At 44.9% G+C, this 26,149-nt stretch overlaps 1 protein-coding gene across 5 annotated transcripts in view; it reads right to left on the reverse strand.

Annotated features, from left to right (window-relative positions):
* casz1 (castor zinc finger 1) overlaps positions 1-26,149 on the reverse strand; it is a 173,388-nt gene that overhangs the window by 25,603 nt on the left and 121,636 nt on the right. For 3 of the 5 annotated variants that reach the window (XM_078288246.1, XM_078288248.1, XM_071907386.2), the window contains exons 1-4: positions 23,510-23,650; positions 8,685-9,239; positions 2,646-3,552; positions 871-936 (exon numbers count right to left, since the gene is read on the reverse strand). In XM_078288246.1, coding sequence (XP_078144372.1) covers positions 871-936; positions 2,646-3,552; positions 8,685-9,239; positions 23,510-23,588 — 1,607 coding nt within the window. In that variant the 5' untranslated portion in view covers positions 23,589-23,650. Of the gene's footprint in view, positions 1-870; positions 937-2,645; positions 3,553-8,684; positions 9,240-23,509; positions 23,651-26,149 lie in introns of those variants that run through there. The other 2 variants (XM_078288247.1, XM_078288245.1) reach the window with 1 other exon arrangement.

Consider the following 26,149-nt stretch of genomic DNA (forward strand, 5'->3'; position numbering starts at 1 on the left):
AGCCTCCCCGTGCATCAACTGCCGAGATGTTTAGACAAATTTTATGCATTATGCAGCGCAAATATCAAAACAGTTCTTGGCAGTGCCAGCAGAAGCCTCATTAAAAATTCCTTAATTAAATCTTCTTGCAAAATGTAATCAGTCCAAGGAAGGGGTTTTGTGTGTGTATGCGTGTGCAGAGGAGGATATGTGTGTGTGTGTGTGTCTGTCAGTGCCAGGGCTTTGATTTGTGCCCTTCATGTTATGGCTTGGAGAAGTAATCATTAACGCCAAAGCCACTTTGGCTTTTCAAATGCTGTTTTTCTTTCTTTTTAAACCGAATAAACAAACAAGTGATAATCACCTTTCTAGTGTCGGCTCAAAATGAATCCAGAATGGGGGACATTGTTCTGTGTCCATTGAAACGCAAGATACCTCCCCTCCCCTGGTGTTTTGTCTCTGTTGGTGTGAGTGGCTGTCTTTTAGATCAGTCAGCTCCTCTTGTGTTGAGTGATAAACAGGAGAACTCAAGAAAAACCCGGCTTAAGATCATATCCTCTCTGTGTCAGTCACCGCTAACAGTACAGAGTATTATGTTCTCCGCTGATGAATCAATGTTTTAGTGCTATTCTCACTGTGAGCATTATTTCAACATTTTACAGTATGCTACCATCAAACCATTACTCTTTGATTACCTCCCATCCTTCTCCTTCCTCTCAGCACATAAACTGGAGTCTCTTCTTAATTCATTTACTGCGCACAAAACATCCTCATACCAATCTACTATCCAGTTACATCACTGAATAAAACACACCATCAATGAATAAAAAGGTTTGTCTCAGTGTTTGGTATATTTTTCCATTGGTGCAGCACATTGAGGGATTTGCATACCTGGCAATATATTTCTGGTAGAGGTTGACGTCTTCGCTGGCGGGTTTCTCTGGTGGCAGGCCATTCCTAATGCAACAGCAAACACAAAAGAGACAGGATTAATGGTGAGGTTGGGCTGCCTGTTGTTAATAAAAACAAACTGACACAATATTTACTTACAAGCCGCTTCCAAACTTTGGACTATCAATATACATTTTCTTGTGGCGTAACGGCGTTTTCATGTGCCGTATGAATCAGGGATGGAAGGAGCACACTTTGATGCATGGTCTCCCAACCAATGAAAGGCAAAATGCAGGAGCGAAGGGACATTAATCTTTTATGGGGGTATTTTGGTGAGTGCTCATATGCAAAACTGGATAATGGGGATGTGGAAGAAAAGCTCTGAAAAGGTCTTTTCTGATAATCTCTAAAGGCCTTGGCTCTTAACGCTGATGTCAGGTTGTGTCCAATCAGTCTGGACCCAGTTCAAACAAAGGGGCAAGACAATACCGCAGCTTCAAATGGAGATGATCAGGCTAGTCCACTTTGTACTGGTTTCTAGTCAATCAGATGCGGTTAAAACAAGAAGTCAAGAGGGATTTGCGCAAACTGATTGTCATATTAACAGAGGCATGCTGAGCAATGCAGTTTACTTTGTGTCACCTGTGATGTGATCTCTTCATGGAGCTGCTAGCAGTCCTGCCTGCAGAATAACAGAGTCACAACACAGTATTGGTTCTGCTCGCTGCCTCTCAGCACGGCATTTAGCTCCATGTGAGCAGCTCCACACTGGGGATGACCTGAGGTTAATCTGGCCCAGAGGGGAGGTTGCACTGGCAGACATTCTCCCTAGCATCCACCTCTCCTCCCTACACACAAGCACCAGACTGGGCCAGTTAGCCGAGCTTGCAGCTCCAGTGAGACCCAGTCAGACAAAGGCCAAAGCCTGAGGGAGAGGTGCCTGAGGGCTCTTGAACAGGGACTTTGATAGGCCTTGACTAACTAGAGACAAGGTCAAAACCAATCAAACAGACTCTGGGAGCTGTTTCCTACTGGTAGAGCACAAGACTCTAGGCTAGCTCCCCAAACCCCTCGTTTGCTTCCTTTAAAGTGCACTCGTCAGGCGGTGTTGAGTCGGCCCCTGTGACTCGCCGGGAGGTTAGTCATGGCTCCAAAGTAATTAAAGGGAGAGTTGTTACACCCTAGCCCAACGAAGGAAGTCAGTCACTTTGCGATGACTGTGCTAAATCAGTCTCCACGGAGTGCTACGGCGAGTAAACACTTCATGTGCCTTCGCAACTCATCATGTCGTGGATCTATTGGGCGCCATGCGCTATTTCACACTACATTCCCGTTGGCTGCTGTGGAGGTAGCAATTACCTTTGCGTTAGGCTAACTGACTCACAGTAGCAGTTAAGTGTATGTGAGATGCACATTAGCTCCAAGGTGTTCCACTGAGAGACTATCAATGAGAGGTAGACAGACCTCTGAGCTTGGAATCTTTTCAATGCACCAGCAAACTGTAAAATGGAAGTTATAATGATGGGTTATGTGATTTAATAATTCATTGTTAGGAGGTATGCATTGTTTTGGTGTAAATACCCAATATGTCACACAATGGTGCAATAGTTCACAACATTTCTGTAAATAAGCGCACATTTCTCACAACTGCCAACAAGAGCAGTGAGTGTAGATGCTTAAAGAAAACCAGGATAAACTGCCTTCATCACCTAGCCCCCATGTTCTATATATTCGTATTTTTAACGTATTTTATGCAGATGTTTGAACAGACTTACTTCACAGAGGACACAGTGCCCGTGGTGATGGAGTCAGTCTTGGAAAAGCTGGACTTTAAGTAGTCAGATGCGTTGAAGCCCATGTTCCCCGTCTGGTCCATTGCAAGCCCCGGGGCAACGCTGGCCCCAGCTGTGCCTACGGTGGGGACACCAGGCGCTCCTGGGTTCCCTGGTGTTGCGGCATGGACGTTGGGCATCAGTGAGGCCTCGGGCTTTCCTGGCATCCCCGGCTTCTGAATGTTCCTGACGTCATACTTGGAAGGGCGGCCCACTTTGCCAGTCTTGAAGGCAATGGCGCCGCCCATGTCAGGGTTGCCCTCACCAGGCTTGAAGAGGTGCAGGAACTTGACGTTCTCCAGGTCGTACTTGGAGGGTCGCTTGTATGCATTGCCATTCTGCTGCTGCTGCAGACTCTGACCCATCTTCAGCTTCTGAATAAAGAAGTCGTACTTGGAGGCTCGGGAGGCCAGGTTCTGGATGTGAGAGGGGTTGGGTGGCTGAGGGGTGCCCAGCTGGGGTCCTCCAGGCTGTTTATGGTCCAAGCTGGAGGGGTAGATCTGGGCCTCGGCCCCTGGGAGGCACCCGGGGATCTGGAGCATGGCGGCGCTCTTGTCTTGGGCCAGTTTTGAGTTGAGGTCTTCTGGTTTGGGCGGGGCAGCATGCATGGGCCAGGGCAGGGCCTCGCCGGCCTTCAGCTTGCGGATGTACTCTTCGTACTTGGAGAAGCGGGCACGCCGCGAGGCCTCCTCACTGCTCAGGGACGAGGGGTCTGAGGTAGCGGCTTTGAGCTTCTCAAAGCTGATCTTCTTGGTCAGCTCATCCCTTACCTGCTGGTCATCATATCCGAACATTCCCAAAAACTCATTCATGGTGTTCGCTGCATAGTCTCGCAGGGCAGATGCTTCTCCTGCGTAGAGAAAAAGAGCAGAGAACTCCTATGTAAGATGTATGATTCTTATAATTGTTCTGAAACGGTTTCTTGTTAAGCCTTGGTCATTATAGTAAGAACTCTATACAGCAATTGAAAAACGAAAGATATATACATTGTTTTTTTACATACAACTTTTCGGAAATGAAGCAAAACTATCAGTGGATTTCCCCATCTAGTTTAACACAATGACTGATGGTAATTGATATGAAAACAATAACATCAAAACTACCTACTCATTTATTTCAGAGAAATTACGGCAGATTCAGATTCGGCAGATGTTGATTCATGTTGAGTACACTTCCCAAAACTCACATTCAAAATCACTTGATGTGATACGAGTAAGATAATTCAGAATAACCTACTGCAATAATTGTGTCACCTTCAAGAAAAACTAAAAAACTGAAACTTTATCATTTCCACCATCTCCAGAGGTTTTCACACATTTGTGAGCTGAAACATCACTTTTATTTTAAGAGTCCATTAAATTGGACAACCTCCCCAAGGACATGGGCGAAATGTAGTAAATGTATAGTTTAATTGCATTATGTGGAGATTAATTCTGGCCCATTAACTTTCATCCAGGTTAGCGCAAGGGGTCAGGGAGTGGGGAAAGGGAAAAAATGATTTTGCCTGAAAGCAATGTAGAGACAAAGCACTGCATAGCTTGCCCTGATTAAGAAGAAGGGAATGGATAGACGGAGAGAGACAAAGAGCGGAAGAGAGAGAGATAGAAAGAGAAAGCGAGAGAGAGAGTGAGAACCCGTCGGGTAGCTTTTCCCTTAACAGTTGTGTTTGCTGCTCTAAATCTGTTCCAAAAATCTCACCTTGTGTCAGTTTGCATGTCAGGCAAGATATCAGAAAACAGACACGGCAGTAATGCACCAGATGACAACTTCGCTTGGGGGTCATGTAAAACTTTTGGCCTTCTTACTTCACACTTGGCACAGTCACAGGACCAGAGTCCAGACCCTTTATTTTTCATTTATTTGATTGCTTTTTTCATCGTCGTTTTCATCGTGAGAGCACACATGAGCTGGCCAGAGGTAATACCAGCCGCCATCCGGGTAATTAATACAAAAATATTTCAGCTCTTGTCTCGGATTTCTATGTTATTGCTAAATCAGTCGCTCTCCCCCTGCTTTTCACATCTCCTGCGCGGCATGTAAAATAATCCCTAAATTTCCATCCACTGCGTTGGGGTTGCTCCTCTCCATGGCACATCAGTATGAAAGAGGATCTGGTGGATCGAAAGGGCATGAAAAATTTAAGAGAAATGGATCAGGTATTTGAGAGGAAATACCTGCATGTTTGCCTCGGATCATTTGATCAAATCTACCATGTTTTCACATGTGCAGAGACCACAGAGTGACACATATAGACTTCATATAAGCATTTACTGTGTGGTACAATTTACAATATTCTATGCCTCTTTGGTACCTGTTCATTTTAGATTTTTTTTGTTGAATAGATTAGTATATGGCATAAAATATCTACAGAAAGAAATCTTAATGTGTCGAAAAAAAAGGATCATTTAAAATTTTAACATTTAACTAATTTGTAACTTACTAATTTGTAGCCTGTTTTTACTGCTACTGTGGTGGTCAGTTTATTTCAGGTCATGATATATCATATAGCTCTGAAATTAGGGTAGACCCACCCACTTCCCTACAAAACAGAAAATGGAACTATATTTTACTGAGCTAGGAATGATAAGAAACAGGTAGAACAAACATCTTTGGATGGACATTGCGTTTCCAATGAAAAATTAGCAAAAAATTATCTGGATCATTGTCATTACTATCATCGTTTACTGTCAAAGTTATGATGATTATGTGTTTATTTTGAATTGTTTCATGTGCATTGTCTCTTTGGAGTAGTAGTAGGCTAACAGTGTCATAATAAAGAAAACATTTATGATCTCTGTGGTAGAGTGAAGCGCTACTTCCTACAGAGACACCATTGGTTTTTAGGCGTGGGAGCATCAACATTCATTCTGTCATAATCCATTTCATTTGCTTAGTGTATTATCGTCATAGCTTCTCAAAAAAAAAATTAGCCAAGTCACATTATTCAGCAGCGGAGCCATGTGACATGCTATCAATGGCAGGCAAATGATTGGACTTGAGCTGAAAGGATTATGACTGGGACCGACAGGAGATAACCTTTCTAAAACACCATGTAAATGAGTTTTCTTCTCGAGCGTTATCTGGCTGCCTCTTAATGATGTCATGTGAACGCCAGGTGGGGGACCGTGGCTTACGGGTTAAGGTGAGATTGGTCCCACCACTAATGCTATTCTCTCTCTCTCTCACTCTCTTTCGTTCTCTCTCTCTTTCTCTCTGTCTTTTTCTCTCTTGTTCGCCCACTCATCTAACCCCCCCCCACTTCACTCTCTCTGGTGTCACTGGAAAATCTACAAAGAAGTGGGTCCTAATCTTGACACTTCATGCCGGCAAATTCCAACACGCGACATAGACCAAAGCCTTGTCTATGTTTGAGGCAATTAGGCTGCATTTTCCCTCCCAGATATGATAACAAATGGGTATTATATCTCCTTTTGGCTGACCAAACATGGCCATCAGTGTGGCACGGCTTCTCTGCTCACAGGACTGAGAGGCAGAGGTGTCGCTGATGATAAAGGTGCATGCTAGTGGCTATATATGGACTAATCTAGAGTTTGAATAACCTCTAAAGGGCGTCAGTTTTGAAGCACGCATGTACAATGTCAGCCATTTGGTAAAAAAAAATAACCTGATGTGGATTCAGTGTGGTTCAGCTGATGTTGTCAGTCAGAAAAAGTTTTGAATGACGAGATGTCTTTTTTTTATGGTGCAATAAAGTAAGCTCTAAAAAGCCGCTTTTGTTTAGATTAGCGCGTGCGTTTTGTTTAACGGACAGTGGTATCGTAATAAATAATAAATGGTTGGTTGGTGTGAATGGGAATTTGAAATGACACAGAAACAAACCGTATGGAGCCTCAAACTTCCTCACTGTTTGGTTGGTTAATTAACAGGCAGTAAATAGAAAGGGCTTTGAAATGGCTTGAAATGAACAATAACCTTTTACAGTGAACTCAGAAATGCAATTGGAAGTCATGGTCAGGCCTGTTTGATCCACCCCTATGTGCATCTCTGTCATTGCTTTCATAGTTTTTTATTCATTGGTTTTTCCATTGACTGGCTTATGAGGGCTCTTATAATGCGACATCTAAATTATCTAGGAAAAGTATTCTGGGGTTTTGCACTGATAGGAAATCTGCACGATGCCTCAATGTGAGGAGTTAAATGTTTTGAAGGTCGCAGTTTCTCTCATTGATCTTGCAATGTTTGTTAATTACATTGTCACTGATGTTGTGAGAGATAATTAAGCCACTATGTTTATATGCATAATTATGCGCACTCCGCATCAGCCTTTGAAAGACAGCGGCGAGAGGGAGAGGGAAAAAAAATGTTTTAATTGTGAGCCGAGCAGAAACATGGCAATATAGATGCCCTACTTACAATCAACAAAGAGCAACTCTGAAAAAAACACTCCAAAGACAAGATTTGCGACTGATGCAGTATGCTCTCCCCGCAGTCTTCAAACACTCTGGCTTTGTTGTGAGATGTAAAGTAGTACGGGAGCCAGTGGAGGGAAAGGTGTATGTCTGCTACACAACAGTGATACATATTTACAGACAGGCTTTTTTATGGCGATGAAATACACACAAAATGACTAATTAAAACCACAAAGCCTTTTTCATTTGCCTCTGACATGAAATTTGTTTCTTTTTCTGAGAAGCCCCTGCTCCCAATTCTGTGTGTGTGTGCGGCCAAAGCTACTGCTGCACAGTTGGGGTAAACAAAAAAGATATGAAGACCAAGAAAAAATAGAGCACATGTACATGACTCTGAGGTAGACACCTAAAACCCAGATGAAAGACTAAAAAAACTGCAAAACTGAGGTGAGCAAGCAGAAAACAAAACCTGTTTTTGTACCGCAACAACCAGGCCTCAACTGCAAATTGCTGTTGTGTTTTTTTTCTCTTGGTGTCTGTGAAACAGGCTTTATCTATTCCTATTACCGAGCTGTGTTTTTTTCTCCTTTTTACTGCTCTGTGTTTTAAGTTCTACTTTATACAGGCCAGTCTCAGATACAGTGGGTCTGCTTCGAGTTTCAAGGTTCAACAAGTGTAAGCCTGTAAACGGTTTCTGCTTAGAAGATTGTTTGTGCTGTTAACACATAGTCTTGCCACTTCAGGATGACTGTTGAAAGTGTGTGCCACCTTTATCTATTTGATAATCAGTGAATGATACCAAAGGAACATCATGTAATAATTAAATAGGGGTAATACTGTGAGTCGCTTACAACAACACATGCTATGAATGAATTCATTAAAAATGCTTATATTTATGAAGAATAAATACACAGAGCTGCTACTGTTTGGGAGGAGATAATAATGCACCCTTAAGTGTGATTCCACAGTGAGAACGGCACTGCAATAAATGCTCCCTGATTCTATTTCTGACTTTATTTGACAACTGATCTCTCGGATTTGAGAGTTGTGAGAAAATCGTTGCCAGAAACGAACCTGAACTCCTCCACGGCGGACTACTACAGCATGTAATAGAGGGGGCTTGAAGCAGTGGCTAAGTTTAGTGAGCTTAGGGAAAATCAAAGACTCAATATGTAATCCTGGGTGTAATATGAAGCTTAGCCTGGCCCCGCCATGCGCTCTTGGCCCACAGCTGCTGGGAGAGTGCATAAACGGCCTTACAGTGTAAGCCTACTCCATATATGAATTTCTTGATACAGTTAACCACACACACTGACAAGTTCCTGTTTTCCCTCTGGCCCGCCGGTTGAATCTGTCTTTAGGTTGATACTGTCACTGGCTATTCATATTGTAACTCTAGAGCTTCTCTTTCAAATAACAGGCACACTTAAGCTTATGTGGATGTGGCAATGTCACCCACCCTCTATCTAAGCCTTTGCCCCTTAACACTATGGAGTGGAATGTTTTGAAGGGCAAAGGTAGTGTTGGTTTGAGCCAAACGAGTATAAATCAGTATGACAAGGACTTTAGAAGTAATTTTATTGGAGGGATAGTAGAGAAATAAAAAGTGTACCTGTAGAGGTGAAAGGTGCTTGGCGACTCGGGGCCTGGACCGGCGGCATGTAGACCTCCTCTTTTGGAGGCCCGTCTTCGGAGTCTTTGTCGCCATGGAAACTGCCATCCTGAGACCCCGCCGCGGCCTCGGGCTCGTCCGTGTTGTCCTCCTCGTCGCTGCAGCCTTTGGGCTGTACCATGTACACGCCCTCGGGGGGGCTGTCTTCGTCATTGCTGACTTTGAGTCCATGCTCCTGTTCGTCCCCGCACTCGGGCGCCGGCGGTTCGTCGCCGTACTCGCCGTTGACCCACTTCTCGATGGCCTCGCGTCTCTTCTGGTCCTCCTCCAGGCTCAGGCTCTCGGGGAAGTTGGTCTCGTTGTCATCGTAGTGGGAACTGCCGCGCTCGCTGTTCTCCGCTACGCTCTGGTCTCCCTCTGCGGTCTGGGAGCTGCTGTCGAACACCACCTGGCGGCTCAGCTTGGCACAGATAGCGTTGAGTTTTAGACCACCTTTCCTTTTGGCGGCCATCTTGGATTTTCCTGAGGTCTTTTCAGTGCATAAACTCCTTTCAGCTGATGGAAAAAAAGAGTGAAAAAAAAGGAGATAAAGTTAGCCAAAGTTGTGTCATATCACAAGCGATCTGTGTGACGGTTTCAAGAAATATACCTCCACTTTTCCGTCAATAAGCAGATTTTCAGATGAGGGCTGGGCGCGCCTTCATTATCAACAGACCAACAGACAAAATTTGAACCAGCCCTTTTCAATGACATTCACTTGTGCTGATTTGAAACTTCACCATGGAAAAACAAACTGACATAGGACAATGGCTATTGCTGCTATTAATAACAGCCAAAAGCACTTAACAATGACACAAGACTGGGAGGACAGAGAGAGATACTCAACATATTTTTGTAAGTCACACCTTCCACGGTTAGTTCAGAGTTTAACCCAGTGGCAGAAAAAAGGAGAAAAAAGCGCAGGCAGCTGAAACCACAGGCAGATTGGTATCAGACCCCCTACGGTACTACAAGCAGCAAATACACGGCTACATAATCCTTCACATGACAGCGCAATAGAGACACCCCTGAAACGTTATCTTCTCTCTCACCTCAAGAGGCTGTGGTCCTGCCACTGAGTGGGGGGCTGCACAGCATTAAAGCTGTCAGGATGTGGAGTGGAAATGCTGAGCACTTTAGGGCTTTTTGGGAGACATGTTCTCATGCTGGGTATTCTGTGGGATTGGCCTCAGTAAGTGTGTTTCTACAGGGGCTGCTGGTTTCACTTTATTCAAGGGTGTAACATTCATGCCATGCTCCTGAACCCTGTGTCCTCTCTACTGTCTTTTACTAGCCAAGAGACTTCAGTGTCTTTGACATTGTTGCCAGTAACCTGAGTAAATAATACAAAAATGTTGTAGTTACCATCTCTTTACAAGTCTTTACCTAAGAAGATATACTGCACAGTCTCAACATTTTTTCCAGTGCAGCCTCAGTGAACAATAGCCATGATAGAGTGTGCTTTGGGGCAGGAATGGGTGGCATTATTTCAACCCAAGCGGGGCTATCTTTATAACATGTCCTCTGATGAGGCAGGAGCAGCTGCCTCTGGCATTCCAGATCCAGAGCTGCCTTTTTAGGGCAGAAACTGCACTCTGTTACCTTTCACTTGATTTCCAGAGCCACCAAAGTTCACCTTCCAACAGCATTTTCCAGGCTCAAAATCAAGGCCAGATCTTTATCAAGTTGTAAATAACTTATAACAGGCGAAGAGGAGGTGTTCATGAGTAATACAATGTTTATGATATCAAAAACAATTTTGCGGCTGTAAAAAAAGACCACCTGGGATCAGAACAAACTTGTCAACTTGTATTCTTTTATTTTTTTCCAATTCAAGCTCAATGAAATACCATTGTGCCACAGTAGAGATATTTCTCAGCTTGTAAAGTTGTACTGAATCTATATGTCCACCTTAACTCAGCCACACTGCGGTTAAGATAATACACTATACTGTGCTTTGGACACATCATTTCAGTAGAGAAAAATGTGTGATATCAGAGGTAACAAAGTTCTATCTTAAAGACTCAATTCACTTTCTATAACAATGGGTACGGGCCTCTTCATTTTCCCTCAGCCATAAAGCCAAGCACAATCATGTGTGAGCCATTGCCGGCATTATGTAAATCACATCGGCGCAACATAAAATCCTGTTTTCATTTTCTTTTGCAAAGCTGTGGAATCATTAGAGGATATACAATTTGAGTGAGTTTACAGATCACCCGGCCGCCAGACAATGCACCCCCTGCTCCCCACACATGCTTTCTCAGTTACTGTATTTACATTGCGGGCTTCCTCTCAGAAACAATGACTTCAGGAATTATGTAGTTTTGAGGGGGGCCGTATATCAGCGGCACATTACTGTACAATTTGGTGTTAGACAATTGCAGGCAGGGGTGAAAGGGTCACCTTTTAGAGGACAGCAATTTTGAAAAAAAAAATCAGCTGGAAAAACTATTAGGAAGTGGAAGACATAAATTTTCAAGTATTTTTTTTTTCAGAAATACCCTCCCAAGGAAGATTGAGGTCATTTGGGTGTTGCAGTGGAGGTCATTTTTTCTGTTTACTGTGTTCAGTATTTCATGCTTTAACTACCGATTTCCTTTGCATTGCAATCTCTAGCTCCTTGTAGGAAATGACCCCTACACACTTGTTTCTTTCCATTAGTGAGTATTTATGTACAATTTTCTGTTAACAATACGGAGCGTGAGCGGAGGGCTGACTATTGGCTGAGTATCTTACCAGGCTTCAAACTGAATTATCAGACATCTTATGCACATATTGAATGTTTGTGTAAAGGTAGGGTGTGCTATAAAATAATTTAAGCCCTGAGAATGAACATGCTGAGGTTCAATGGTTTATGGAAGCTGTCTAAATTGTTATTTATGCTGAGGATTTCTGTCCACAGCAGCTTTTTGCCATTGCTTACAATAGGGATTGCTATGGTAACACTAAGCTGTTTACGACTCAAGTCGTTTGTGTGCATGATAGCGTACAATGAGATAAAATCTGTGGGGACCTACATGAAAGAACAACTTTTTCCTCTGGGACCAACTCCCCCACCTCCCCGAGAGTCCAGTAAGCATTCTGCCTTATTAATGAATATCAGAGAGAAAAACAACACTGTCACACGCATTGGACATTATTTACAGTCTGTTTTAGCATGGTGTGCTAATTGTCAAGGAGGAGACACCTCAGTAAGCACTGGGAGTTGGAAAGAATAGGCAGGTTTGAATTTGAACACAACAGCTGAAACTAATTTTTCCAACTGCTTATGTTAACAGTGACACTATTTTTACTGGAAACAGTGCAGGGCCGCACAGGAGCGCCATATACTGTCTGTATAAGGCCAAAACCTGAGTAAAAAGTCAAGAAAGTATTTTGAATGCAATTGTACTAAGGCGGGTTCTTCTTCATCTACAGTCGCAAGATGTGCATCAAAGTTATTTTGGGCCCTGTTTCTTCTCAGAACTGGATGACTATTGGCGACACAGCTTGTGTTCAAATCTAGCCCTCCTCTCTGACGAACCGACTATTCCAGGGCTCTAAGCCCCACAGTGTCTTGTTGGTTTTTGATGCAGAGTCTCTGTTTGTGTGCCAGAATGATATCATGCCCAATCAAGTGGTGTTTCAAATCCTAATAACGCTGTTGGAAGTGCATTATTTGTGCGAACGTGCGCAGACTGTAATCAAGGCAGCCACGGGTAAAGGATGTGGGAGTTAACAATGGCTGTGATTGGCAGGGTCATGGCTTCGCCTCTTTCTGACTTTTTGACAGACAAGAAGGGCTTATGTGAGTTCTTATAGAGACCAAAAAGCTCGTTCAATCATTATGATACAGTGGGGATATAAAAGCCACATAATATAAATACGGAATAACAGAAAGCATATTGTTCACCCAAAGTCAAAGTGCTGTGCTGTAAATGCACCGACTCCCCGCAGTGTTGTCAGTTTCTATGGAGAATACACTGGAGGGCCTGTGTGAGAGAGGTAGATATTACCTGTTAAAGTGAAGCTTATCTCTTTACCTAATCAAACATGGGTACAGGGCTTGTTGTAGATTCCTGCTGAGTTCCAACATCTTGACTGACACAGGGACAAAACCCCCAGCAATATCTCGACTTAATTAATACAAACGGGGCCTGGGAGATGTCTGAACAGCTCAGGATTATTTTTCAATATGTAACCAAGAGTTGTTCTGGCTTTTTTTTTTTTTTTTTTTTTTTAAAAGCCCAGTTATAACTTTGTAAACCTTTGGCAGACTAATCGACAAGGCTCCGGCTCCCGGTGTGTAGCTCAGTGAACCTTTTGTGTCTCTGCTCCTCAAGGGAGATGTGTGTCTGTGAGTGTGTGTGTGTGTGTGCATGTGTTTTAAGGAAATCACTGAGCCACACACAAACATACACACACACACACACACACACACACACTTAGACACAAAAAAATCTCTTGTTTTTATTTTTGCAAATTTACGGCTTGCAGGAAGAGAATGTTTTCCTCTTCTCCCTCTCTCTCTCCCTCTGCATGGCTGAGAGGCTGCGGCAGCCGCAAGGAAGCCAAGCGGAAAGCCACTGATGGACAACTACGCCACGACACCCAGACCCCAGCATCTGGCCCCTCTCTCATTTTTATTACACAAGAATAACAATAAGCAGGTCGCCGACCCCGCCGTGAGATTTTGCTACAGTTTTCCAACAGTCGGTGCAGCCGATGCTGAGAAATTTCCATTTTTCCGCATGCATATTTAATTGAGTTTTGTCCCAGTGGTGCGGAAATGATTTGTTTTTTGCTCTCTGTTCACTTGACTCCTCTTCGGAGTCGCTAACCCTGATTAAGACGTTCCCGTTAATTTCCCAGCGCACACCTTTTTTTTGTGCATTAATGGTTCTGATCGTCTAATTAAAACTTCTCAGCTCGGCTGCTGATCACCGCTCGTTGTGCCTCTGACCTGAAGTTTTAATTGCCGCATCAGAAGCGATAATAATAATTTCGGGGTTCTGATGATTAAAAACAATGCCATTGCCAACTAGTTGAGAGATGGGGGGGTGGAAGGGGGGTGGGGTGGGGGGGCTGTGGGCAAGTCAGGGGAGAAGTTTATGTAGAGAGGGGATAAGGGGGGGGGTGGTAAGGGCGGGTGTACACTACCTGGGAGCAAGGAGGGTGCGGGGGGAGATCAGTAGGTGATCACAGAGGGGAAAGGGAGGTGCGTAACCGGGGTGGCAGAGCATATGGAATCCTCCCAGCCCGCCTCTCCTCCTGAGTCTCGCTGAAGAAACAGGTTTGGCTGGGACTGGGACTGAGCTTTCCCCACCTCAAATCTAAACCTGCCACCGACTGATCCACTTTGGAGCCGCTCTACTCACTTGGCAGGTTTGCCAGGTTGGCGACGAGAGAGAGAGAGAGCGAGCAACAGAGAAAGAATGATAAAGGCATATAAAAGATGACTACAGTCCAATACACTCGGCTTATTTTCATAGAAAAGATAATAGCAGGCGCGGAACAAAAGGCACATTGTTCATAAAGTGACTGAATGGAAAAAAAAAGGAACCTACAGTGACTGTCTCTGTCATAAAACATGATACTGCTGAGATATATACGATATGTAGATTACTGTCAAAACAGGAGATATGACTTGCCTGCGTTGTTCCTTTAAACAGTACTTTCACACTGTACTCTACAGATTACGCAAACTGCTGTGATGATAGGAAATGGTTTGGGCTCGCAGAGAGACTGTGCACCCGGGAAACTGCCACCAGCACCGATGTGTCACATTCTGTTCTTTTTTTAACCGCTGGATTTCTAATGGATTTTTTAGGTTCCACTACAGGATCAATGTTTTACTGTGAAGCATACATGCATGCATGCACACACACACGGACACACAAACATACAGTCGGGACATAGCTTTCTCCTCTCTCCCTGCCCCCCCCCCCCAACCTCCACCCCCGCCCCTCCCCCTGTCCCTCTCTCTCACAAATCTATTTTATTATTAATCAGTTGGTTGCACATCTGCCTGCTTGTTGTGTGTTTTTTTTTTTCTATCAATAAAGCACTTATTGCTTTTAGTCTAGAATGTGACCTTGCACATTGCGTGCTGTCTTTCTGGGGGTGCCGACCTTGAGAGACCCGTTTGGACTTTTTCACAGCAGCTCCGTCCCCGGGCTGTTATCAAACACAAGCCCTCAGCCAAGTGCCACGCTCCCGTCACACCGCCGCAAACACAAACAAGACGCCGCAGGACAAAGACACACACACACACACGCTGACTGCACAGGACAATGGCTCAAGAAAACAATGTATATTTCAAGTGCGAGCGGAAGAGGAAAGACGTTGAACTTGAGGGCAATCAGGCAGGAAAGTTGAAATCTAAGGACAAATACGCCCTGCGGCTTCATCACAAACAGGGTAATTATGGTATTTTCCAGAACAGAGGACAAGAAGCCTAAAATGGTCCATTGGGGAAGGGAGAAAAAAAAAACCAATCTGACTTGACTGACAAGAGCCATTCTGACAGGCAAGTACCAAAACAGCCAACTTTTATTCAGTTTGCTGCTTAGGGTGATTCATGGGCCAGACAGCTAACTTGTTAAAATTGTACATGAAATCTGGACTCACAGCTGCTACCGGAGTTTCACATGAAGACTTAATTTATTAAGTGTTTTGCAGGAGGCCACAAAACTTGTCTTTGCTTTAAAAAATACACAGTCGCACACAGTCCCAGGCTCCTGCAGACTGAAACAAGGGAAATTTATTCCTGCAGCTTTGTTTTGAAGCTCAGCTCCCATGTAAGGTTTCAAGACACCAGGAGTGCAATTTGATAAGCCAACCCGCCGTGGTAAATGAGCAGACGACCCCGGTGTCCCTCCCTCATGGTTGCGGTGCTTGGCGCTGCAGCAAGGCAGTGTGGGTAGTACAGTGGAGAAAGGGCTCAGCGGCGCGCCTCTCAAGGGCCCTTGAGCTAATATCTGTACAGATTAACTGCTTCAGTTGTATTTTGGTCACGGGGATCTCTCTTTGCCTTTGTGGCTTGTTGGGAGGGAGGGGAGGAGAAGTGTGTGTTTGTGTGTGTGTGTGTGTGTGTGTGTACGTATGTGTGTGTGTTAGTTACGTGCTCTCTTCAGTAGCGAGGGGAAGGGCCTGCTAGCCGAAGAGGTCGGGAGCCCCCCAGACTGGTGTGTGTCACTCCCAGTCATTATCTTTGGGGACATATTTAATTTACCAGATTCCGGAGCCACGCTGCTGAGTAAGTCAGCCCCATCCTCTTACCATCACCTACCCCCTCTATCTCTCCACAGGACACACACACACACACACACACACACACACACTGTGTCAATCCTCCAGGGTAAACCCAGCACACGCCGCTCCATTAGTTATCAATTAAGTCTGTGGAAATCTCCACCTGGCTTACACACACACGCGCACACACACACACACACACACACACACACCCCCAGATGAAGCTGGCACACCTACACAGCACCCCACTCAACACTAAGTTGAGGAGTGTGTGCCTTGTTTGACTGTGAATGCGAGGGAGGGAGAGTGTGTGTTTGTGTGTGTCCGTGCGGGTGGCACTTTCGTCCATGAGGTTAACCTTGATATGAGGCCCTGTCAGGCCAGATAATGTCAATCAATGACAAGCCCTCACAGATAACCCCTAATGTGAAGCCTAAAAAGCAAGGCTGTTTAGATCTTTAGACATGCCCCCTTTCACCAGCATATGAATTGCATTACAAGGAAATGAGTTGTGGCATTTCTTTAATAAGACTCTTAAGACATTTTGACAGCATATAAGGCACTTTGCAGTTAAAAAAAATTAAATAAAGCCCCCGCTGACAAAGGCTCCTCACACAAGGCAATGTTCTGATGGGCAGATCCAAGTCCCCGTTAAGTGGAGGAGAGGAAAAGACATGTAGGGGGGGAAGGAAAAAAGAAGGGTGGACCTTTCCCTTCTTTTTCCTCCAGCTCCCGGGGACTTCTTAATTGATTTCCAAGGTTACGTTTCAAATTTGTTTTTCAGATATGGGGGCCTCGTGAATGAGAGAGCAAGTCAATGTTTTTCAAGCAATTTCCTCAAATTCGGCCCGGTTTGGAATGTTTGCGTCTGATCTCCTCGACCTCCTCCCCCCTCCACCCTCTCCCTCTCTTTCCTCGCTCTCTCCTTGAAACCAGAGAAGGAGGTGACATTAACCCAAAAAAGCATACATTTCCAGACAGGATGCCTGCGCTGACAACATCGATCCCCGGCTGCCATTAAAACATTTGCTCTGCTTGACAGACTTTCCCTCTTTTGGACTTTATATGCGGTGGAATGAATCACAGGTGCCCCTTAAATGTCATCCTGCGCAGGTATTCTACCTGTCCAAACAGCCTCCAGACCGCCAGACCCTGAAGAACCGGGTGTGCTAAAAATTACAGGTTTCTGCATTTTCTGTTCTACACTTTTTAGAGTATACTCAGTATAATCTTCTTATGAAAATTTGATCAAAATGCATTGTTTGTCGGGCCAAGAGAGGAAGTGAAGGGAGTCTTCCTGCTAGTAGGATTTGCATTTTTTAGGCCCTGTGGTGATGGTGAACGGGAGCAGCCACAGATGAGTTTGTTGCCAGAATTGCAGCATGTTAACTCTTACTTTTGTATCTGATAAACAGTGTGGTAGTGACAATAGAGTTTGAAATGCTACATGCATGTTTGTGGTGTATGTGTGTGTGTCTGCGTATGGCTGGGGGAGGGCGGGTATGTGCACAATACACTGTAAACACATATGCTGTAAGTTTGCTGTAACCAATATTGGGTGTGTGTGTGTGGGTGCGTGTGTATGTGTGTGTGTGTGCATGCATGCATGCCTGCAGGGTTTCAGACAGCAGGGTATTGTGCTTTGTGCTCTCCCTCTGCTCCTCTCTGACTAGTGGCTGTAGGTCACGTCATTTGCTCTGAGACACACATTGTCAAATATGCACACTGACATTTCTACACACTCAGGAAAAACTGATCCACAGTAGGGATAAACACACGGCTGCACTTAAACAGTGTGCTTTACCGAAAAGTTCAATGTGAACTGGAGGCGGAACTAAACGTGGCAGTTTTCACCTAAAACGGGAACATTCTTGTCTCTGGGAGTTCTGTTGAAGGAGGAATGTGTCGTGACTGGATTTGAAGGTGTGATGAAACAATGCACACTATGAAAAAAAAAAAAAAAACGACTGTGAAACGATGAAACAAGCAAAGCTGCTTTACAGGAAAAAAAGAGTGGTGTCTATTTTGGGTCCCAGTATACAAAAGGAAGTGCTGCTAAGTTGACTCAAACAAATAAATTTGCTTTTGATAAAACCACAGCAGCTACTTTTGCATTCTACACCAAAACCCACTTTGTTTCCTGCATCTTTATCTTCATGACTTGCCACATTTGTGAGAAGCGACTGACTAAATTGTCAAGCACAAACAACTGAAGGTGTTCAAACGGTGCAGTGTTGATGGCTTAAAATGTAATTTTGTTTGAAAACTGACAGGTTAAAGGAAAGCCTCAGAAGTGAACATGGAGCGCTCGCCTATTTGGGCTGCATCCAGCTGCCCGTTTTACATTTCTGCAACATTAATATTCCTCTTATTATTATTTTAAAGTGAAAACGGATACTCTGTTGAAGTGCAAATCTGATGAATTACGGGAGCAGATTGCTGCTATTAATTATTAAAACCTATTTTATAAATATTCAGGTCTGTCATGCATCTAATAATGAACGCTTTAGAGGAGGTTACTTCCCGTGCGCATCCTAATGTGTCAGAAATATCACTTTTAATCACGCTCGTGTCAGCGAGTGCTGGGTCTGAACCTGCCGAAAAAAATCCTCCAAATCAAGGAAACTCAGCTGGCCTACTACTGTGCTCATCACAGTTTTTCCGTTCCTGCTGTTTCGCATGAACCAACTTCTTCTCCTGCCCCGTCTAAAGAGGTGGCGAACACCTCGCAGCTCCCCGCTGCATTCTTACTGTGGTAATTTGAATGGAGAATAATGCATCGGCAGCGCTCTACCTTCTGGACACACCTAGTCCCAGCGCTACTGCCGCCATATGCTGTGTTGATGCATATTCATAACACTTTCTCGTGTGTTGAGTGTCGGTGCGCAGTGAGGCTTAAATGAGTGTCTCGCAACTTCAAATGGGAGGAGGAAAAAAAAGAGAAAAGAAAAAGCTGGGCACAAAGAAAGTTGGACCGCTCTTCCCCCCTTTTTTCCCTTTCCTCTTTCCTTCCTCTCTCCGTCTCTTCGGCGAGGAAGACGAGTATGGGTGCTGATAGGTGATCCCGGTGCTCTGCGAGGGCGAGAGCGATGGTGAGGGTGAGGCGGTGGAGTTTCAGGCCTGTCTTCGAGCGGCAGAGAGAGGCGGCGAACGTCAACGCGGCCGGGGAAACAGTGTTGTCAGGTGGGCCGGGTGGGCTTACTGGCAGGGTAAGTATCAGAGGCACTGTACATCCACCTCCATACACCCCAGTAGTACATATACGCTGCACACAGCACACACAGACCCAGATACAGACACACACACACACATACACACACACACACACGGCGGAGCGCTCTAAGATTAACGCTGTCAGAACTGCAATGATACCCCTTCATTATCTGCACACGGGGCCTCCTTCGTGCGCTTGCTTGCCTCACTGTCCTCTCCACTGCTTCTCTATGGAGGTAGTAATTACTAAAGCTAACATCTCTTGCTCTCTCTGCTCCTAACTCTCCCCCACATGCCCCTATTTCTTCCCGCTTGTGCAACGCTCTCAAGTGTCTTGCCAGTCTTTCGCCAACTGGTGACACAGCTGACGGCGTGCCGGCGTCGGTGGCAGTATCTGTGTGATTAACTGTGCGTGTGTGAGCGCTGTATTAAGTGGTGTTTTATCAAATTATTTGGTGCACAGCTGATGTGCAATAAAGGCATAGCGTAGTACCGCAGATCCACATGCATCAGTCCTCTGGGTCAAACACTCATTGCATACAGCAACAGAGAAATGCTTGATGTACCACTGCTGTATCAGTTGTACCGTACAGTGCTGGTTTAACAGGCCGGGATGAGAGAGGTGCTCCCTCTTGCGTGGCATTTTTCATTACCAACAATGCTCTTTCTCTTTGGCTTTCTTCTTCCTCTCCCAATGGAACTGTGGCTTTATCAAAGGTGATAGCTTGCTCGGGCGCATTTTCTCAAACGTCTTCTTCACCCAGCCATTTCCCAAGCCGCTCTCGGGCAAGCGTCACTCATAAAAACCGGGGAAGATTTGATGGTGAGATCAAAAAGAAAGGAAGGACAGCGAGGAGAGCAGGGAGATGGGGGGGGGGGGGGGCGGGGGGAGAAGAATGATACCTCCTCCCCCTCCCACACCGGCGAGCGCTGAGGGTAATTCCTCCAAGCAGGGCCCCTGTTTTCAGACGCAAATACAACAAAACGCCGGGTGCCGCCGTGAGACATCAAAATGGGCGATTTTGACTTCAGAGGGGCTTCAGATGCTTGAGGAGTTGTCAGCGTCGGGCCAGTGGGACCGGGGGGAGAGAACAGAAAGTACCGGCAGGCAGTTCACAACCGATACGGGAACATCGCCAGAAAGCCTGTCTCCTCCCAAAATGCCAATCGGCACCAGATCAGTGAAGGCTTCCACCATACTGTAACATCCCACCTGAACACTTTCATCTGCTGAAAGTGAAATGGTTTGATGCTACATATATCAACTACTGGATGTGTGCTATTTGAAGCACTATTGGGATAGCACATTTTAAAAAGTGACAATTCCGTCAGGTAGGTTAAGCGTCAAAAAGACACTTAAAGACAAAAAGCCAACCGCACACAAAGACTTTTCCTTGCTAAGGGGGCTGAAGGCTTCAACAGGTGCCTTAAAAGCAGGGATTTTATGTCCTGCGCCTTACAGAGAGATCTTCATCAGCAAATCAAAGACTTTGCCTCGTTCTTTTGAGACCTGAGTTGTGTTGTGACACGCAGAGAGGGACGTCCGCATTTTCCCCCGGTGTTGTTCTCGCTCATTCTTGGAGCATTAGGCTCACTCTAAATAGCCTCAAGGAGATTAGGCTGGCTCATATTCAAATGCACATTTCTCTTAAAACCCGGTCCACGAGTGGGCCAAGGAGCCTAGTGAGACAGTAGTCAGAGACGATTCTGTCACGTACAAATCAGCTGAGAGGAGGAAGAGAGACAGAAAGAGAGAGAGAGAGAGAGAGACAGAGAGGCAGTGAGAGAGAGAGAAAGGCAGAGGTAAAAGACAAACAAGTGTTGGCTCTGCTATATGAGTTTAGTTAGCTAGAGAGTTAGTGCATGAGTTATGGCTAGCGGAGGGCTGAGGGACGCTGTATTTATGGGGGGACTGAGTGAGTGTTAAATCCCTGGTAAGAAATAAAGTCGTCCCTGAGCGAACTGGGGAAACATTTCACTCAGTCTAAGAGGTGCCTCGAAAAAATGAAAGCCATCCCTCTTCCAGGGGAGAGCACTATTCCGTATTCCTTAAAATTGCTTTATTCCTTAAAAATGCCATACATCACATTGAAGTGGACTGAATCTCTACACCGTATTTGAATAGAGAAGAGGATTCTCCGTGCAGATAATATCAAGGGAGTTCATGAGCCAAGCAGAGGGAAAGAATCTGATTCCTTTAAAATTGCATGCAGATTTTCTGAGGGATTTTGGCTAAGGGGGGCTGCCAAAACACACAGTGCACTTGTTGCAGTGCAAGGGTTCATCCAAAAAAAAAAAAAAAAGCTTTCCACTGTGGTTTACCCATGAAAAAGTAGTTCCTTTTCCATTCAAACATTTCAAGTAAAGAGAGTAAAGAAAACTCAAAAAAAAAAGATCTATCTATCTACTGTATCTATCTATCTACTGTATCTATCTGTCTATCTATCTATCTATCTATCTTCTGTATCTATCTATATCTAAATACACATATATGCTTTTCTTACTGTGTATAAACTTGCAATGCAGTTTGCATTTAGTGAAAGTTAAACTGCCCGAAACAAAGGAAGGCACATAGCCAAAGGAAAAGGAAAAGCTTCACAGTGCGGTTTCTGCACATCCACCTCTAACTCAGACCTCTTTCCAAACCCCTGCAGTAGTAATAACAATTATTACTTAAAAAGGCTATATTTTTGCATTAACTTAAAAGGCTATATCTTTTTCTTCCCCTCCAGCCTGTGCGGCCTCACTTACCCTAAGTATCTCCATAAATCACCAGTTACTGTTAACATGTACTCCACAATTCAGTCATCAATCTCCTACCAGGTCAGAGTGAAAACAGAGGGGGAAATGTCTGCTTAGTAAAATCTCCCTCTTGCGAATGCACACCCCCACCCTCCCCCTCCCTCCACACACACACACGCGCGCACACACACACACACACACATATGCACGCAGAGCAGTAGCATACACACACACACACACCAGTTAAATAACACACACACACGCGCCCGGCACACGGCAACCAGAGCAGTCCTATGGGAGGCGGGAGCGGCTGCCAGATCGCCACGGTAACGCAAGCCAAATTCAATTCTGACTTCACCTTTCACTCGGGAAGCTGGTTCCATTTGTTATAAAAACAAATAAACAGCGAGCGTGAAGTTGCAGCCGGCCAACTTCTGCCTCGACTCTCTTTTTGTTTTTTTTTTTGTTTGTTTTTTTTTTGTTTTTTTTTCCTGTGGGCCTCGACAAGTGATATCAGGCCCAAGCTGTGCCACTCGGCTGCCTGAGACGGAGAAACAGACACCCACAGGGCCACATGCAAATCGGTGTTTATGTTCTCAGACACAGTATTTATTTAACCAAAAGGAGAAAATCTAATTGTACACGAGGAGGATTATTCCTCTCAGAACAACGTCTCCAGAAGAGAGAAGAGGACTCCTTAGCCTTTCTTCAACAGACACTGTTTACATCAGCAGAGTGGAAAATCCCTCCGTTGACAAACCTCTCCGTCACAAACATCTGTATCTAAACAGCCGAATCAATCTCGAACCAACACCGCAAGTCGCTTCGCGTCAGATCCGCAAAACATCTCCGCTTGACAGGAATTTTAGGTGCTTTTGAATTATTTCTATTTTTAGCCTGCGGAACGGTAATTTAAAATCATAAGTTTTCCAAGTCAAGTCAAGTCAGGTTTATTTGTAAAGCCCTTAATCAGTGTTACAATCTCAAAGGGCTTCACAACGCCCACATTCTGAAAATAATAAATGAAAAGTATTTGCTGAAAGGTTAAGTGACAACGGAATAAATGGAATATGTAAAATGTAAAAGTGTAACTGTTGAATTAAATGTGGCATGACACAAAGTTAACAAAGAACTTTTGAGGAAGTTCAACACGACATCAAACTTCATTGAATTAAAACAATTAAACACAACACTGACACTGACTGCATTAAAGGAACAAAATGTGAATTTGTAATAAAACTCAAAAAAAAAAATCAAAAATAAGAAATAATACACCTGCTCTAACCCTGTGTATCCTCACTCTCTCACACACACACACACTCTCTCCTCTCTCTCTCTGTCTCTCTCTCACACACACACCCACACCCGCGCACACACACACACACACACACTTTGACACCACCCACCACATCACTACACATGCGTGCCTGACTCATGCCAACTGCCACTAGTAGCAGACCCGTGCACCTCAAGGTAGCACTCAGCCTCCCTCCACAGTGCAAGTGTGTATGTGCGTGTGTGAGTGTGTGTGTGAGTGTGTGTGTGTGTGTGTGAGAGAGAGAGAGAGAGAGAGAGAGAGAGAGAAAGAGTCTTACCTGGCAGGAGACCGCCCTCTGCGCTCTGCCTCACCTCTCCCTCCTGCCCTGGAAGAATTCTCTCCACAAAGCAAGGCATTTTCTCCTCAACTGCTCTCTGCCAAGGCTCTGCTTTCTCTCTCTCTCTCTCTCTCTCTCTCTCTCTCTCTCTCTATCTATCTTTCACTCTCTCCCACACTCCTTCTCTCCCTCTTTCCTCTTTCCCACTCTGTCCTCTTCTCTCCCCGTCTATCTCTCTCTCCTCCCTCCCTCCACCACCATCCCCCCTCCCCCGCTCCCTCTCCCTCTCCCTCTCCCTCTCTCTCCACTCCCTCCCTCCCTCCTTCCCTCCCTCCCTGAGCACAGATGTCGAGGCTGTGCTGAGTTTACCCACTTTACCAGTAGGGGTCCTTCATCGCCCTTCTCCACCCCACAGCCACACTGGAACAAAAAAAAAAAAAAAAGACAAAAAAAAAAAAAAAAAACACACACACAGGCCCCAGGAAGAGGGAGCCACTTAACGGGCGCCCTCCTGTCACTGCTACAATGAGAGCCCTGTGCCGTGCAGCATGGCTGTGTGTGTGTGTGAGCTGTGTGTGTGTGTGTGTGTGTGTGTGTGTGTGTGTGCGCGCGTGCGTGTGTGAGACAGGTGTGAAGTGGGTGGTGCGCACAGGGAGCTGGCCCTTGGCCCTTTCCGGCCCTGTTCAGCCCTGTTCGGCCTGGCTCAGTCCTGGCTCCTGGCCCCCGGAGTGTGGTACAGTAGTGGCGTACGCATACACACACACACACACACACACATACACACAGATTGAGTTACACTGGATTCATCTGAGCCAGCAGCCAGAGAGAGAGAGAGAGAGAGAGAGAGAGAGAGATGGGGCGCAGGCACAAGCACACACACACTCACTTTCACTCATACACAACACACACGCACAGCAACTGCTGCTGCTCGGTACTGCTGCTGTTGACACTGATAACATGTGCTTCATGCCCTATGTGTGTGTCAGTGTGCATGTGCATGCACACACACAAACGAACACATTCATACACACACACACGCACACACACACACAAAGCAGATGCCTACTGGATCTCTCGTATTTCAGGTCTCTATCCATTTTTTTGGTCCCCGGGAGATTGATTTAAAAAAACAGAAAAGAAAACAGCCTTCATTGACACTGGCATGCTAGATTTGAAGGCTCTTAGCTAGTGTACAGTGGGGAATTTCTAGTTTCTCTCTTACTTGTGGGGCACTTTTCACATCGCAATATCAGTACTGGAGAATATTAGCTGTCCCACTGAAGAATGTCAAATCTTTCTTTGCCTTTGAATAAGGGCAGATTCCCCCAGGGAGAAGAACGGTAGATCTGACTATCAGAGTCTAAATAAGCCCGTAATTATCTTCTGTGTTCATCTCCACGTTAAAAGTCAAAAATATAGTACAAAAAATGCTTTCAAAAAATCAAATAACAGTAGGAATGCCGTCTTTCAGAAGTAGACCGGAGAGTGTGTTAAGTTGACTGAGTGTGTGCAAACACTTGGTATGTACCTCGACACCCTAATTTTGGCACCTGTGTGTTAAGCAATATCTTTCACAAAACCTCCATAGGTGGCTGATTCATACAGCTGTGATATTGCACAGACTGTCTGTCAGATCCCAACCAATTCTAGACAAGTGGAAGGACTGAGATTAACACTATGTGGAACTTGATCCCACATTTTTATCAAATATTGCCCAACTTTTACAAGGGTTTCTATTGCAGCTAAGTGCTGATCCTGATCAAGATCCTATGCTATTAAAATATCAGAAGAGTAATTATCAGTCCAAGTTTTGTGTGAGGACTTGTTTTTCCTTTATTGCTCCCAGGAACAGGATAAGAGTATCTGCATTTAAGGCTTGATATCCCGGACCTGCCTTTGGCATCATTTGAACAGAGGGTGGATCGCCTTATTTGACTCAAACAAACCCTTCTAATGACACAAAAATGGCAGCCAAGCACTATTTGACAGACAAGGCCCCAACGCCCAGCTAGAACGCCTTCAAAACGTTGACAAAGAGTAATAAAGAAAATAGGATGTTAAAAGAACAGGACACGGATGTTGAATAAAGCCACCAGAAAGTGTAAATACTTAAAGTCACGATAAGCTAATGAGAGAAACAAAGCCGCGCTTTTGGTTGATTCTTATCACTGTTTGCATCAGTGGCAAAGCTCGCTTGACAGCAAGACTGAAATCAAATACAGCTTTTTAGGCATAGGAAGTGAAATCATTTGTATTTACAGGAAATAAGAACGATGCACTCGATCATTATTCCCTTGCTGTATTGACTAGAACACAGCCCCTGTATTAGATGTTGGAGGAGCAGCAAGAGGACAAGTAAAACATACCTTAAATAGACTACAAATGAAGTCACTTAACACCCACTCGCTTCCCTCGCCACCCCCTGCTCTGTGTGTCTTCAACAGAAAAAGCCCCTGTTTGACTATCTCCCTCTCAGGTTCATTGTTGTCTTTTGCTTTTTTAAACAGGCACCTCGCCTGTCACAGCGCAGGAACGGGCGCATTCCCCTTAAATGGTTCCTTTTGACAACTGATCTGTAAATACAGCCACATCTGCAACTTCCCCCTTTCTCTCTCTCTCTGCCTCGCTTTCTCCCTTCTC

Source organism: Centroberyx gerrardi, chromosome 14, assembly GCF_048128805.1.
Source record: "Centroberyx gerrardi isolate f3 chromosome 14, fCenGer3.hap1.cur.20231027, whole genome shotgun sequence".
Taxonomy (NCBI): domain Eukaryota; kingdom Metazoa; phylum Chordata; class Actinopteri; order Beryciformes; family Berycidae; genus Centroberyx; species Centroberyx gerrardi.